This window comes from Carex rostrata, chromosome 17 (assembly GCF_964058835.1).
Source record: "Carex rostrata chromosome 17, lpCarRost1.2, whole genome shotgun sequence".
Classification (NCBI taxonomy): Eukaryota; Viridiplantae; Streptophyta; class Magnoliopsida; order Poales; family Cyperaceae; genus Carex; species Carex rostrata.
In genome coordinates this window covers 3583724-3600628 of record NC_135934.1, presented here as the reverse complement: position 1 = coordinate 3600628, position 16905 = coordinate 3583724, and the positions used below count along the sequence as shown (strand labels likewise).

General features: G+C 33.6%; 3 protein-coding genes across 4 annotated transcripts; 1 reads left to right on the top strand and 2 right to left on the bottom strand.

Annotated features, from left to right (window-relative positions):
• Window positions 1-349: 349 nt before the first annotated feature.
• On the bottom strand, window positions 350-5048 carry LOC144567995 (uncharacterized). Its single transcript, XM_078318209.1, has 7 exons — window positions 4422-5048; window positions 3868-4199; window positions 2728-3067; window positions 1386-1534; window positions 974-1067; window positions 809-880; window positions 350-684 (listed from the first exon to the last, which is right to left on the bottom strand). Exons 1-7 carry the CDS (start codon window positions 4926-4928, stop codon window positions 640-642), a joined length of 1539 nt encoding a protein of 512 aa, XP_078174335.1. The 5' UTR covers window positions 4929-5048; the 3' UTR covers window positions 350-639.
• Window positions 350-15267, bottom strand: LOC144567996 (uncharacterized). 2 transcript variants are annotated; one of them, XR_013515577.1, is made up of 8 exons: window positions 14643-15267; window positions 14090-14421; window positions 12992-13331; window positions 12203-12351; window positions 11786-11879; window positions 11621-11692; window positions 11244-11503; window positions 350-424 (listed from the first exon to the last, which is right to left on the bottom strand). XR_013515577.1 is itself a non-coding variant. In XM_078318210.1 (7 exons), exons 1-7 carry the CDS (start codon window positions 15147-15149, stop codon window positions 11459-11461), a joined length of 1539 nt encoding a protein of 512 aa, XP_078174336.1. In that variant the 5' UTR covers window positions 15150-15267; the 3' UTR covers window positions 11168-11458. The 2 variants fall into 2 exon arrangements, 1 of the variants encoding a protein (XP_078174336.1); XM_078318210.1 differs by lacking the exon at window positions 350-424 and having other exon boundaries at window positions 11168-11503.
• On the top strand, window positions 9444-10557 carry LOC144568001 (transcription factor MYB3R-4-like). The gene is made up of 3 exons (XM_078318215.1): window positions 9444-9582; window positions 9825-10013; window positions 10167-10557. Exons 1-3 carry the CDS (start codon window positions 9448-9450, stop codon window positions 10302-10304), a joined length of 462 nt encoding a protein of 153 aa, XP_078174341.1. The 5' UTR covers window positions 9444-9447; the 3' UTR covers window positions 10305-10557.
• Window positions 15268-16905: the final 1638 nt, after the last annotated feature.

The window sequence follows — 16905 nt, the reverse complement described above, 5'->3', positions numbered from 1 at the left end:
CATGCAGGAGGGCTGTTGCTTCAGATTGTATTGCGCAGTAAGATTGAATCCCCTCAGATCTGTACACTTCCAATTTTCCCTGTTTATATATCATGAACCCAACTCCTCCGCTCCATGGTTTGATCCAAGCCCCATCAACATAACAGGTGTACTCATAGCTGTCCTCTTCTTGCTGACAGGTCTGAACCTGTGATTATAAAACTTGGGCAGAATGTAAATAGATAAATAATCGAGGTATATTCAAGTTGTATGCCAATGCCAAAGAAGCACCACCTATGTATCTAACCTGCGGGCATTTTTTGGAATTTGAAATTGCAACACAACAAAGAATAATTATAAAGATTACGTATTGCAAGTTCTAAACATTTTTAAAGTTAAATTATAAAGATTACAGAAATAAAATATCCAGATGTTTCAGAAAATACTTCAAAAAGCGTCACAGTACTGAAAATTTCAGTCAACGAGCATGCAAACAATAAAAACTACAAGCAAAAATTACTGTTGAGCAACTGCTCTCAAAACCCTACACAACTCTCAAAACCCTATGAGAGGGTATTGATAAACTCTTCAAGTCAGGCTAACAAATGTAAAGAAGATAGAAGTAACATATAATAATGTAAACTTCTGAAATAGCTAACTTTAATCGAGCTGCACCTTGTCTAACTCGGTGATCATTTCCTCAAACTGCATTATTTCAGTCATGATAAGGCAGTTAATGAGATGTCGATATTTCAACTACAAAAAAAAAAAAAAACTAAAAATAATGACTAACAATAACAGAGGCAAAGATTCAATGATCATTACATACCTTCAAAATCTGGCGCAAGAAAAAATCCCCGAACTGCTTTGTCAATTTTGCCTCCACAACATGTACAGTATCCTATAGACAGAATGACTTGGTCAAAAACTTAAAATCAATCTTTTGTGTGATAAATTTGAACAGATGTGCTTTAAACTAGCATTTAACAATTACATCATTGATGTAGAAATCAATGTCAGCATTGGAAACTATCTTCCCATCATTATCAGTTGAGTGCATCTTGTGCTTGTATGTCATCAAAATTGTCCTGCCACATGTCAAAATGTAAGGAAAATATGAAAAAGTGAAGTAAAACTTTTAATACATAGATTCTATATTCTCCTACAATAAAAGAACATAATATCATCCATACCCTTACATAATGAAAAAAACATGGCAAAAATAACATGGACAGTCCTCTCTCAACTTCTTTTACGAAACAACCTTTACCTGAAAGACAAAATTGGCAAGGAGGGTAACAACGGATTCTTTCACAGTTTATAAGGTTATATTATTTCTCAATATTTGAAATGGCATGCAAGTAAGTTTTTGACATTATGCAGGAGTATGAATGAACAATACAAACCTCAATGTGGCCTCATCGACCTCCATAAATTGAGCGAGCTTAGCAACTGTCATAGAAGAATATATTTTTAGGAAGCTCCTTATGCCAGCAAGCAACTGTTGTTGTTTCACCTCAAAGAGAAACATCTTCAACTGTAGTCTATATGCCTCCTGCATTTCACAATTACAGGACAAAGTTAGTTTTTCCAAAAAATAAAAAAAATACCACCAAGCTTTTCATTATTATTTTATTTGCATGTGACAACATTAAAATGGTATTGTAAGGTAAACGACTACTATTTTCTTTTTTCTCTTTTTCAATCCCTTTTGAATGTGTATTTTATGTCCTCATTAGAATTTGATTTATATGCATTCACTTTTTTATAATTTTTTTCATTTTAGGTACAAATGAGGTCTGGATGTAATCCACAAAGGCACAGACAAAAATCATCCGAAAAGAAGTTAGGTTTGATAAGTTGAGAAAAGGTTTATCATAAAAATTGTGTACTGGTAAAAAGGTATGTAAATTACATAAAAGAAGAATATTGGTCAATCAAAAAACATGCACCACATTTGGCAATTGTTATTTTCTCAAATAAGAAAGGTAACAAGGCATAAGAAACTTGAGGAAAGCATTGAGAATAAAAAAAATGCGTAATTAATAAGAGATCTCTCGCTGATGCAGACCAAAGTTCAGTCAAACTCATTGGTTATAAAAAAATATATATCTATTCTCCTATGTAAGGGTGCAAACGGATCGGATAGTATTCAACCCATATCCGTGTTCGTATTTTTTTTCCGGATACGGATCGGATAGTAATCGAATATGGATACGGATCGGATATTAAACGGATACAGATACAGATAGGATATTTTCGGATACGAATACCGATACGGATATAATTCGGATTTCTAATTCAAAATATATATCTAATTAACTTGTTACACCATTACAAAATATATATCTGATTAACTAAAATTCACCAGCATAACTAACTTTAATTAAAAATACCAACACAAAAGATACTCTTTAAAGATATTCTAATACAAAAGATAAATAGACACAAAAAAAATTCTCTCAAATCTTAACATATCCGGATATCCGAAAAATTAAAATATCCAGATCCGGATCCGGATAATTATCCGTATCCGTATCCAATTCCGAAACTCAACCCGTAGCCATATCCGAATCCGCATAAAAAAAATCTGTATCCGTATCCGCATAAAAAAAATCCGTATCCGAATCCGCAACTATCCGTATCCGTATCCGAATATCCGAATCCGCAAAAATTCGGATACAGATCCGGATTCGGACGGGTAATATCCGACCCGTTTGCACCCCTACTCCTATGTGTATAATTTACCTGGTTATAGTTCGTCAGAGGCTCATCTAAGGCAGGAGCTGAAGGGGTAATGAATTTGGGGCAACCATACGAGAAAAGTTCATCATAAACTGTAGATGACTCGTCATCATACCGTTGCATCTTGGTCATTTTGTCATTATACTTCTCCTTGAGCTGAGTACTCACATTTTCGTCGAGCAGTTTTGACTGGGGACAGAGTGAGAGACAAACAGCCAGCAGAGCATACATCTGCTCATTTTTCTTTAATATCTGGTCATATTGTAGCGACTTCTGGTGGTACTGTTTGTATTTTAAAATGTAGAGGAGTATCTTGTTGAACTCTCGTATTGCATCCCCATACCTTTTCAATTGACGTATATAGAAGGTACAGAATTATCAAGAAAAAAGCTATACAGAACCAAATGTTTTCAGAGAATAACTTGTTATGAACTTCTCAATTAAAAAAACATCTTTTTGCCGTAAATGTCTTATTCTTTTCTGGTTTCTATTTTGTTGAATTGCCCTTTTTTTATTGTATTCCTTGGTGTCATTTAATGTGCTTGTTTATTTGCAGATGCAGTAAAAGAATTGGAGTAATCACGAACTGAGATCATGAAAGAGAAGTTGAATAAAGTAGAAAAAAGAGAGCTTCAAAACCTGTATTTACATGTGATTTTCTACTCAATTTTTTCAGAAGATTTGGTGACCAAACCAGGTTGTCATGGTACCTTTTATCATTTTTGTTATTTAACATATCTATTGATACAATCAGTTAGGATCTATCATATTGTTCATGGAAAATTAAAACTATAAAGTCTTTTTTTTCCAAATGCCATTGTAAATAAAACCTCTTTATTTACAACATGTATTTTGGTTCACAAAACTATACAACACTATGCCAGCCAATAGGTAAGAACCACTTTATAGGTACATCCACTATTAAACTAGTTTTTTTTTTTCTTTTCAACATTCATACACAATCTTTTCAGAATTTTGTTTTTCAGAATTTTGTTCTCCCTTCTTACAATTAATTATATCAACCCATAGTACCATGTAACAGCCATGGCCTGGTTCATATGATCTACAGGAAAATGGAAATCCCTAAAAATAAATAAATAAGCGAAAGCTGATTATTATGACAAAATAGCAGAATAAACTTACCTCCTTAGCATCAAATTTGCAAAACCATAATGGTAAATGGTCGAGATATGGCTTCCAATAACAATTGTGTATACCCCTTGCTGACTCAAGTCAATTGGTGCCATGCACTTGGGACCGGTACGGTAATCTCCAAGAAGGCAATGCGCTCGGAGAAGGCCAATCATGCTGTAGTAACCCAACATTTTCAAAACATTACTCCCGCCCTGGTAGTCGTACCCGTCAGTGGCCGTGAATTGTTCGAGGCCTTCTTTTTCTCTCTCTAGAATTTGAAATATGTTTGATTTCTCAGCTAGAGCTTGGAGATAGTTCAGAACACCGTACACATTCCATGCCTACATATAAAATATGAGCACAAATGAACAAACTTTCAAGGCACCTTTTAAGAAATAAACTGAGAAATGACATGTAAATTAACAAATATTGTCTTTTAAACAAATTACTTGTAAACATTTTGAACCATACCAATCATCTAGCAATGAATATAAGCTTGATACATCCGAAGCTCAGAATAGGACAGTAGTATTGGGAGAAAAAAAAAACACTATTTTCCTCACCTGATCAAAATTCCTCAGCAGTTGCAACTCCTCCTCAGTCTTGTTTTTCAACTTAGCTCTATACTGACAGTAGCTCTGAAACTGGTAGACAAACTCATCAACCATATCCCAGAGCCATTGATTAGGCAACTGCATGTTAACCACCCCATGCAACACGACCCCAAAAAGGCTACAGTAATTATCCCAAGACTCCAACCTCTGTTTTGGCGTCGGCGTCAGCCTAGCATACACGTGGCGAAACCACATCTCACGATACAACAAACAGAACACGTGATCGCCATCGACGTACGGCGCCACCGCCTCGGCGGTCGGCCATGGTGACTCGCGAAACATACGATCGGTAAGGCGGTTGAAGCTCCCCTCATACATCTGGTGTATCTCGTACACATTTTTCTCGCGTATGTAGCGGTAGAGGTCTACGACGAAGGTCTTGACGGAGTCGGGGACGAAGTTGGGGTCGTAAGCGAGGTCGCCGCCTCCGGCGGAGTCGGCGTCGAAGGCCGCCATTAGAGTGAGAGAGAGAGATTGGGATAATGTTTAGGGTTTTAGTTGGGAAAGGAGATCTGAGTAGAGAAAGAGCTGATGTGAGGCTGCGATTTGGTACAAAATAATTTTGGGAACTTTTCCAGGTATGACCTTGAAAAGAAATAGATTATGAAAACCACCGTACAAACCTGTTTTACTTTTTCTAATTGTTGTTATTTTTTTATTTTCCACGGAGAATTATAACTGGGGCTGTAAGGGAATCAAACCAAATCAAATTTACTCTAATTTGAGTTTGAGTTTGAACAAAATTCGAACGAACTGATTTGATTTGTTTCAGAATGAACTTCAATCGAATGAATTAATTGCAATGTTTTTTTTTAATCGAAGTCAATCGAATTACGAACTACGAGTTTTTTTGGCAGCCCGACCATTTTTAATTATTTTCTGAAAATTGGATAGCTTAAACTAATCATTGCATTGGATCTTATCTGATTATATTAGGTACCTATTTGTACTTGTTTGAAATGAAACATTGATTTTGCACTGAGCCACTGGCATTGTTCTAATTTGAACGATGGATGTTAATTTGAGATTTGAACCTAAATAGTTCGCGAACCAATTTCAAACGAACTATACCTAGCTTGAATTTGAGTTTGAATAAGATTCGAACCAAATTGGTTTGATTTATTTCAGAACAAACTTTAATCGAACGAGTTAATTATGAATTTTTCTTCGAATCGAAGTCGATCAAATCACGAACTACGAGTTTTTTTGACAGCCCTAAGTATAACTGCAGAGTTAATATTGGAGAGTTTGAAAGCATTTTTCAATCGTTTATTTCAGATTTAAACGATCAAGACTAAATTTTACTTTATATAATAATAAATTGATTAGATGGACAGGTCAAACTCGTCCAATGTAAAAAAAATGTTGTTAAAATGAAAAATAGGAGGGGAAAAAAAACACATATATATACATTTGGTCAATTTGCTCGGATCACATGCATCCAAAGTAGGGGTGAAAACGGAGCGGATACGGAGCGGATAATGCTGATACCATATCCGCATCCGTCGAATAATAAGCGGATACGAATACGGATACGGATAGTAAACGAATATCAAAATTCAAAACCATATCCACCTTAAACGGATACGAATACGGAGCGGATAATCTACGGATACGGATTCGAATACGAATACGAAACGGATAATTATCGAATATTGAGTTATATAAACTTTAAAATAATAATATTAATTAATTAATAAATAAATACAAAAATGAGAGAGGATATAGTTTATAAAAACTGACAGTACATGTTTTCAAATTAGAGAGGATTTAATGGACCAATAAATAGGCTCAGATTATCTTTGACAACTTGTAAAGAAAAATAAGCTCTGATCCGGTTTTCAAATTATTCAAATAGTCCCACAACTTTTACTATTAAGTAAGAACTTTATATATATAATACAAGCTCTTGTCACAATGGTTCAAAACCCACGTGCATCTATCTTGTCCTTTGAAAAAAGTGAAGAGGCAAAAAGTAGCTTTTAGGAAAGTCACGTGGATTCAGCGAATGGAGTATAGCTTAATGGGTTTCGAGGATATCCCGGATATCCGTTCCGTTTATGAAATAATAACCGTATTCGTATCCGAATTCGAATCAATATTCTATAACAGATAAATATCAAATATCCGCATCCGGATCCGGAAATTATCCGAATCCGTTTATCCGTATTCGGATCTGGGTCGGATACGGAGCGGATTCGGAACGGATAATCCGACTCCGTTTTCAGCCCTAATCCAAAGTGATGCTAAATCATTGTACCGATTTGGTTACCATATAACATTTTAATAGGTCTGAAGTTCAGAGCAATCCAGCTAGATAATTTACATTGAACTTTATCTTCTAATTTTTAATTTAATGTGACAATTACTTTTTTATTTTTTGAATCTATGAGAATTTCATAACCAACAAAATTAAAAAATTCATATTTATTGATTATTTATTGCTAATTTTACATTCAATTCTAATTTTGTAATATAACATGACAATTTCTAATTAATTTGCCATTCTAAGTTAATTTCTATTATTTCTATGACAGTTAGAAATCAAATCACCCAACTATATAATATTCCCAAATAATTTTTAGTTCTGATTTCAAACCTGCGACCATGATAACTGTATTTGGTTTCATTCTAACTTTATTAATATAGATATTCTTAGTGAGCCATGTAAGTACAAAAGTAATCATTGGTCAATACATGTTACGCATTTCACTTTATTAAAGCGAAAACCAGTTGCCAGTACATTTATCAAAGGAATCTACCGTATGAAGTTTATCAGTTTCTCTCAACTCACCTCTAAAATTTATTACATTGGTTTTAAACGATAGATCTAAATCGTTAAAATTCTTTTACCTTAGTATCTTACGAGTAATGTGTCAAATGTGAAAATTTTAAAATTTTAAATTAATTTTGTATAAAATCAAGTGGTCAAAAAACATCTAAAAAAATGAGTGCATTAAAATTAATTTATAAATCTTCTAATTTTGAAATTCAAATTCGAAACTTCAAATTTTCACATGCAGACGCATCACTCGTAAGGTAGAAGAATTTCAACAGTCTGAATTCGTCGTTTGAAATCAATTCAATAGATTTAAGAGTTGATTTCACAAAGAAGCTTGGTGAACTTAGTAACATCTTAGTTCTACTCTCTACTATACTACCCTAAACTAAAAGATAATTTGAAAGGGATGCAATAAAAATAAAAATGAAACAAGAAAAGATAAGCCTGACGCTGTTTTGCTATTTACTGTTTTTCCTTTTTCTTCCCTTTTGCTCAAGATTTCATGGTTAACTAAACACCAATTGACACTATAATGCACCAACCTGTGGATCAAGCCGGTCTCAAATTCGGTTTGATCCACAGGTTTCAATCGAATTCGCTGCCATATCCATTATCATCAATTTTAAAGCTTTTCAAATCAAAGTTGAAAGCTCAAGTCTTCAGATTGATAAAACCAATTTGATTTCTGTATCAATTAAAAAGGAAAAATTTCCAAGAGAAGTATGGTACCTAGCCACCGCGTCTTGCCTGTTCACTGGACTAACCTTCATATCATTTTGTTAGTTTTTCTTAGTTGCCATGCCTGAGTTGAACTGAGACTAACATTTTTACAAGCAGATAGTACCATAACTATGGTCGAAAAACCGACTAGATAACTGTACTCTATTATATACAAACGACCACTCAGTGCCACATAACAGTTCAACACAGGGTTCTAAATAGCGCGCTATAGCGTTTTTGGACCATAAAAGCTATAGCGCGCTATTCTGCGCTATAGCGGCACTATTTGGGAATAGAGCTGTTTTTTCAGCCAATACGCTATAACGCAATAAACGCGATTTAAACCTTTGGTTCAACATTGGAACTGGTAACATACTGTCTTTTTGATATTTCGATGCCTGGTTTATTTGAATAATTTGTTTATTGCTCACCTATACAAGTATATACTGTCTTTTTATCACAATTTTATGAAGCTTTGCAACATCAAGTACAGTTTGCTTGATTTTTTTTTTTTTTTTTTAATTTGTTAGTTGTCCCAGACCAGGCAAATATACTGTCATGTTGTTACATTTGATCTTTGTATTTTTCTAATTTCTAGTATATATATTAGAAGTAAACTATATGTAACATTACACAAGTGTTGTTAATATATATGTTATCTCTGTCTCCCAGGAAACAAAGAACTGCTAACTTTAGTTTGCTTTGCAAATAAGCCTAATTTCTATTTTTTTTTTCTTTCTGATATCTTGAAAACTAAGCTCCTAACATTTAAGCTTAATTTTCTTCTATTTTTATATCTAGAAAACTAAGCTTAATTTTTTTTTTCTAATTTTGACATCTAGCTAACTAAGCTTTCTATATTAGATTACATGTACTTGAATGAAAGTGTCAAGTTAGTTGACAACTCGTCTTCTTCGGTCTCAACTGGAGCCTCCATTGCGCGTTGAAATGTTCTTGTGGCAATCTGTAAATGGAAATCTTCATTAATAAATTAACCGTAGTAATTTAAATAGAATAGAAGGGTGAAAAGCAATACAAATCTTCATGCCTCTCGTATTTTTGGAAATTTTTTACTATTTTTTATATAGGTACAAAATGACTGTTTTGACATATCTAAAAAAATAGTAAAAAATTTCCAAAAAATATAAAATTTGGTCTCCAAGCACATTTTAATATGAAGATCATGATAAGCGGTTCAGATCGATTGTTTGGACTTTGAAAACAAAGATAAAGGATATGAGGCATTTGAACCCTCGGTAAAATTAATGTTGTCTATTTAGGGGTAAAGCCTAGCTGTTAGAACCAAGCCAATGTGTCAAGCCATTGACTTTATCAACACAATCTGTTTACAAGTACAAATACAAAATTGTCAACATGATATTATAACCTGGACTGAGGAACACTTGCCATAATTCTATTAAATATGCCTTCTGTTGACACATTAATGAAGCAATTTGGTATATTCTGCTCTTAATGTATATATATCTCTGGCATTTTAGATTTGCTGATACACCAGGAATTAAAAGAGGTCTAGAATCACCTTCTAAGCGGAAATCACCATGGTATATGAACTCTCACATAACTGGACAGCCGGAATTTTCTTTCCAGGTAGTTATCACTTATATTTTGAAGCTTTATCCTTATGTAAAGATGAACTGATGAAATACCTTTTATTAATATGTATATATACCCTAAACCCTAACCTGGATACCCTAACCCCAACCTTTTCTAGCTAACCAAACAGAGAATAGCAACTTTTTCGCTATTCTAGCTATTCTCACTTCGTCCAAACATAAAGTTATAAAATTTCCCCTAATTGATCACTCTATCAATTTTCTAATGTTTTGCAGGAGATGGGGTTTTTTATGAGTCCGGTTGCATCATATGATGCTCTGGCACAGATGCAGCATTTCAGTGAGAACACTGCTGATGTAGTGGCTGAGGCACAAGAAGTGCTAAATGCTAGCAACAAAAAGTCAACTGCGAAGGGAGATTTAGCCCATGATGAAAACACTAGACCGGACAAGCAACCTAGAATGGTACATATATCATTTTCCTTTGATCCACATTCAGTTTTCTATGATGCTGCAAAGGGACAGTTTGTTGTCTATTTAACTCTAGTTGAAGAAAAGAAATTGTAATAGCAAGTTAGCAACTAAACTAAGTTTTTTTATGCTTCATTTCTTTTTCAGACAGGAGGCCGTGTTCTTGATTTCACTGAGTGTTCATCTCCTGTCAGAATGGTAGAACAGAGGCGGATAAGGTCAGTGGGTCCTTCACTTAACCCAATAAGCAGCCCGTCTTCCCATCTCTTGAAGAATTGCCGCTGACTTCTGTTAGAAAGAAAAACCAAGTGGTGGTAACAAATTCAAGAAAAACTGAAGGTGATGTGGCTATTGTGTCATTTATTTTCGTAATTACCATTGTATAATTGCTTCGTTATAGTAATTATTGTTTACCTTGTGGCTATTTGCCATGTGTAAGCTGCTTAGCTGTAGTAATAAGGATATGTATTGTCGCTTTCTGCTTCATGTTTTGAATATGTTCTATTTATTAATTAAAGGAGATTCAGACCTATTAAAATGAAAAGGTGGAGAAAAGAAGAGAGATTTGAGACCATGGCATTGTTCTGATATTTTATTTCTTGTTCGCTGGATTCTTTGCCCGTGCTACAGTGATATTTAAATTACACTTCTATCCAGAAGTTATGAGATGCATTCTTCAACTGTGTTAAAGGTTTCATTACTAATACCAGGATTTTCACTATCTTGCAATCCATTTTGAATCAACAATCTAAAATTGATTGATAACCCAATAAAAATTAATCTTAAAAAACGGAATGGAATGCCGATTTTAGTAAAAGCAATACCTAAACGGAATGAAAAGTTCTGCTGTATTCAAAATTTGAAAACTGACTACCAGTTCGACTGTATTCAATTTCCTAACTGCCGTGAGCAGCACATTTAAATTCGTGCATTTCATAAAACCCTCGCCAATATTATATCACTATGATCGTAAGGAATTTATAAAAATCACAACGCAGATAAAACACAACTCGCCTGTGATTATAAAACTTGGGCAGAATGTAAATAAATAAATAATCGATGTATGCTCCAGTTGTATGCCAATGCCAACAAAGCATTTTTTGGAATTTGAAATTGCAACACAACAAAGAATAATTAAAGATTACATATTGCAAGTGCTAACCATTTTTAAAGTTAAATAATAAAGATTACAGAAATAAAATATCCAGATGTTTCAGAAAATACTTAAAAAAGCGACACAGTACTGAAAATTTCAGTCAACGAACCAGTGCAAACAATAATAACTATAAGGAAAACTTGCTGTTGAGCAACTGCTCTCAAAACCCTACACAACTCTCAAAGCCCTATGAGAGGGCATGATAAACTCTTCAAGTCAGGCTAACAAATGTAAAGAAGATAGAAGTAACATATAATAATGTATACTTCTGAAAGAGCTAACTTTAATCGAGCTGCACCTTGTCTAACTCGTCGATCATTTTCTCAAACTGCAATATTTCAGTCATAATAAGGCAATTAATGAGACATCGATATTTCAAATACAAAACAAACTAAAAATAATGCGTAACAATAACATAGGCAAAGATTCAATGATCAGCAAATACCTTCAAAATCTGGCGCAAGAAAAAATCCCCGAACCGCTTTGTCGATTTTGCCTCCACAACATGTACAGTATCCTATAGACAGAATGACTTCGTTAAAAACTTAAAATCAATCTTTTGGGTGATAAATTTGAACAGATGTGCTTTAAACTAGCATTTAACAATTACATCATCGATGTAGAAATCAATGTCAGCGTTGGAAACTATCTTCCCATCATTATCAGTTGAGTGCATCTTGTGCTTGTATGTCATCAAAATTGTCCTGCCACATGTCAAAATGTAAAATATCTATGGAAAATATGAAAAAATGAGGTAAAACTTTTAATACCTATATTCTATATTCTCCTACAAGAAATGAAAATAATATCATCCATACCCCTACATAATGAAAAATAACATGGACAATCCTCTCTCAGCTTCTTTTATACCAAACAACCTATACCTTAAAGACCAAATTGGCAAGGAGGGTAACAATGGATTATTTCACAGTTTATAAGGTCATAGACTTCAAGTGTTATTTCTCAATATTTGAAATGGCATGCAAGTTTTTGACATTACGCAGGAGTATGAATGAACAATACAAACCTCAATGTGGCCTCATCGACCTCCATAAATTGAGCGAGCTTAGCAACAGTCATAGAAGAATATATTTTTAGGAAGCTCCTTATGCCAGCAAGCAACTGTTGTTGCTTCACCTCAAAGAGAAACATCTTCAACTGTAGTCTATATGCCTCCTGCATTGCACAATTAGAGGACAAAATTAGTTTTTCTAAAAAAAAAAAAAAAATACCACCAAGCTTTTCATTATTATTTTATTTGCATGTGATGACATTAAAATGGCATTGTAAGGTAAACGACTACTATTTTCTTTTTTCTCTTTTTCAAACCCTTTTGACTGTGTATTTTATGTCCTCATTAGAATTTGTTTTATATGCATTCACTTTTTTTATATTTTTTTTCATTTTGGGTACAAATGGGGTCTGGATGTAATCCACAAAGGCACAGACAAAAATCATCCAAAAAAAAAGTTAGGTTTGATAAGATGAGAAAAGGTTTATCATAAAAATTGTGTACTGGTCAAAGAAGGTATGTGAATTACATAAAAGAAGAATATCGGTCAATCAAAAAACATGCACCACATTTGGCAATTGTTATTTTCTCAAATAAGAGATTTACCTGAGCACTACATGCTACATATGTGCCAATAAGAAAGGTAATAAGGCATAAGAAACTTGAGGAAAGCATTTGGCATAAAAAAAATTGCGTAATTAATAAGAGATCTTTCGCTGATGCAGGTACCAAAGCAAACCAAAAGTTCCGTCAAACTCATTGATTATAAAAAAATATCTGTTTTCTCCTATGTGCATATTTTACCTGGTTATAGTTTGTCAGAGGCTCATCTAAAGCAGGAGCTGAAGGGGTAATGAATTTGGGGCAACCATACGAGAAAAGTTCATCATAAACTGTAGATGCCTCGTCATCGCACCGTTGCATCTTGGTCATTTTGTCATTATACTTCTCCTTGAGCTGAGTACTCACATTTTCGTCGAGCAGTTTTGACTGGGGACAGAGTGAGAGACAAACAGCCAGCAGAGCATACATCTGCTCATTTTTCTTTAATATCTGGTCATATTGTGGTGACTTCTGGTGGTACTGTTTGTATTTTAAAATGTAGAGGAGTATCTTGTTGAACTCTCGTATTGCATCCCCATACCTTTTCAATTGACGTATATAGAAGGTACAGAATTGTCAAGAAAAAAGCTATACAGAACCAAATGTTTTCAGAGAATAACTTGTTATGAACTTCTCGATTAAAAAAACATCTTTTTGCCGTAAATGTCTTATTCTTTGCTGGTTTCTATTTTGTTGAATTGGCTTTTTTTTATTTTATTCCTTGGTGTCATTTAATGTGCTTGTTTATTTGCAGATGCAGTAAAAGAATTGGAGTAATCACGAACTGAGATCATGAAAGAGAAGTTGAATAAAGTAGAAAAAAGAGAGCTTCAAAACCTGTATTTACATGTGATTTTCTACTCAATTTTTTCAGAAGATTTGGTGACCAAACCAGGTTGTCATGGTATCTTATCATTTTTGTTATTTAACATATCTATTGATACAATCAATTAGGATCTATCATATTGTTCATGGAAAATTAAAACTAGAAAGTTTTTTTTTTTTTTTGAAATGCCATTGTAAATAAAACCTCTTTATTTACAACATGTATTTTGGTTCACAACACTATGCCAGCCAATAGGAAAGAACCACTTTATAGGTACTTCCCATTTTTTTTCAGCATTCATACACAATCTTTTCAGAATTCTGCTCTCCCTTCTTACAATTAATTATATCATCCCATAGTACCATGTAACAGCCATGGCCCGGTACATATTATGTACAGGAAAATGGAAATCCCTAAAAAACATAATATAAGCGAAAGCCGATTATTATGACAAAATAGCAGAATAAACTTACCTCCTTAGCATCAAATTTGCAAAACCATAATGGTAAATGGTCGAGATATGGCTTCCAATAACAGTTGTGTATACCCCTTGCTGACTCAAGTCGATTGGTGCCATGCACTTGAGACCGGTACGGTAATCTCCAAGGAGGCAATGCACTCTGAGAAGCCCGATCATGCTGTAGTAACCCAACATTTTCAAAACATTACTCCCACCCTGGTAGTCGTACCCGTCAGTGGCCGTGAATTGTTCAAGGCCTTCTTTTTCTCTCTCTAGAATTTGAATTATGTTTGATTTCTCAACTAGAGCTTGGAGATAGTTCAGAACACCATACACATTCCATGCCTACATATAAAATATGAGCACAAATGAACAAACTTCAAGGCACCTTTTAAGTAATAAAATTAAGAAATGACATGTAAATTAACAAATATTGTCTTTTAAACAAAATTACTTGTAAACATTTTGAACCATACCAATCATCTAGCAATGAATATAACCTTGATACATCCAAAGCTCAGAATAGTACAGTAGTATTGAAAAAAAAAGAGCACTGTTTTACTCACCTGATCAAAATTCCTCAGAAGTTGCAACTCCTCCTCAGTCTTGTTTTTCAACTTAGCTCTATATTGACAATAGCTCTGAAACTGGTACACAAACTCATCAACCATATCCCAGAGCCATTGATTAGGCAATTGCATGTTAACCACCCCATGCAAAACGACCCCAAAAAGACTACAGTAATTATCCCAAGACTCCAACCTCTGTTTTGGCGTCGGCGTCAGCCTGGCATACACGTGGCGAAACCACATCTCACGGTACAACAAACAGAACACGTGATCGCCATCGACATACGGCGCCACAGCCTCGGCTGTCGGCCATGGTGAGTCGCGAAACATACGATCGGTAAGGCGGTTGAAGCTCCCCTCATACATCTGGTGTATCTCGTACACATTTTTTTCGCGTATGTGGCGGTAGAGGTGCACGACAAAGGTCTTGACGGCGTCGGGGACGAAGTTAGGGTCGTAAGCGAGGTCGCCGCCTCCGGCGGATTCGGCGTCGAAGGCCGCCATTAGAGAGAGAAAGAGATTGGGATAATGTTTAGGGTTTTAGTTGGGAAAGGAGATCTGAGTAGAGAAAGAGCTGATGTGAGGCTGCGATTTGGTACAAAATAATTTTGGGAACTTTTTCAGGTATGACCTTGAAAAGAAAGAGATTATGAAAAACAGCGTAGAAACCTGTTTTACTTTTTCTAATAATTGTTATTTTTATTTTTATTTTGCACGGAGAAGTACAAGTAGGGCTGCAAAGGAATCAAACCAAATCAAATTTATATAAGTTTGAGTTTTATTTTGAATAAGATTTGAACGAACTGATTTGATTTGTTTCAGAATAAACTTCAATCGAACAAGTTAATTGTGATTTTTTTTAATCGAAGTCAATCGAATCACGAACTATGAGTTTTTTTTGACAGCCCTACTAGCCTTAGTTATTTTCTAAAAATTGGATAGCTTAAACTCAGTATTGCATTGGATCTTATCTTATCATATCAGATACCTATTTGTACTTATTTGAAATGAAACATTCATTTTGCACTGAGCCACTGACGTTGCTCTAATTTGAACGGTACATGTTAATTTGAAATTTGAACCTAAATAGTTTGTGAACCAATTTCAAGTGAACTATACCTAGTTAAAATTTGAGTTTGAATAAGATTCGAACTGAACTGGTTTGAATTATTTCAAAACGAACTTTAATCGAACAAGTTAATTGCGAATTTTTCTTTTGAATCGAAGTCAATTGAATCATGAACTACGAGCTTTTTTGGCAGCCTTGAGTATAACTAAAGAGTTAAAATTGGAGAGTTTGAAAACATTTTTCAATCGTTTATTTCAGATTTAAACGATCAAGATTAAATTTTACTTTACATAATAATAAATTGATTAGATGGACAGGTCAAACTTGTCCAATGTAGAAAAAATGTTGTTAAAATGAAAAACAGGAGAAAGATATTCAAATTTTTAATTTAATGTGACAATTACTTTTTTATTTTTTGAATCTATGAGAATTTCATAACCAACAAAATTAAAAAAATCATATTTGTTGTTTACTTATTACTAATTTTACATTCAATCCTAATTTTGTAATAGAACATGACAATTTTTAATTAATTTTCCGTTCTAAGTTAATTTTCATTATTTCTATGACAGTTGTATTTCTTTTTCTTTTTAATAAAAATTAGAAATCAAGTCACCTAATTATATAATATTCACAAATAATTTTCACTTCGAACAAAACAACTGTATTTAGTTTCATTTTAACTTTATTAATATAGATATTCTTAGTGAGCCATGTAAGTACAAAAGTATCAGTTGTCAATACATGTTACACATTTCACTTTATTAAAGCGAAAACCAGTTGCCAGTACAAGTCATTTATCAAGGAATCTACCGTATGAAGTTTATCTAGTTTCTCTGACTCAACTCTAAAATTTATTGTATTGATTTTAAATGATAGATCTAAATCATTAAAATCTTTTTACCTTACTACTTTACGATTTACGAGTAATGTATCAATTGTGAAAATTTTAAAATTTTAAATTAATTTTGTATAGAATCAAGTGGTCAAAAAACATCTAAAAATAAATGCATTAAAATTAATTTATAAACTTTTTAATTTTGAAATTTAAATTCGAAACTTTAAATTTTCACATGTAGACGCATCATTCATAAGGTAGAAGAATTTCAACGGTTTAAATTCATCATTTGAAACTAATTTGATAAATTTTAGAGTTGAGTTGATAAAAAAACTTGATGAACTTAAAACACC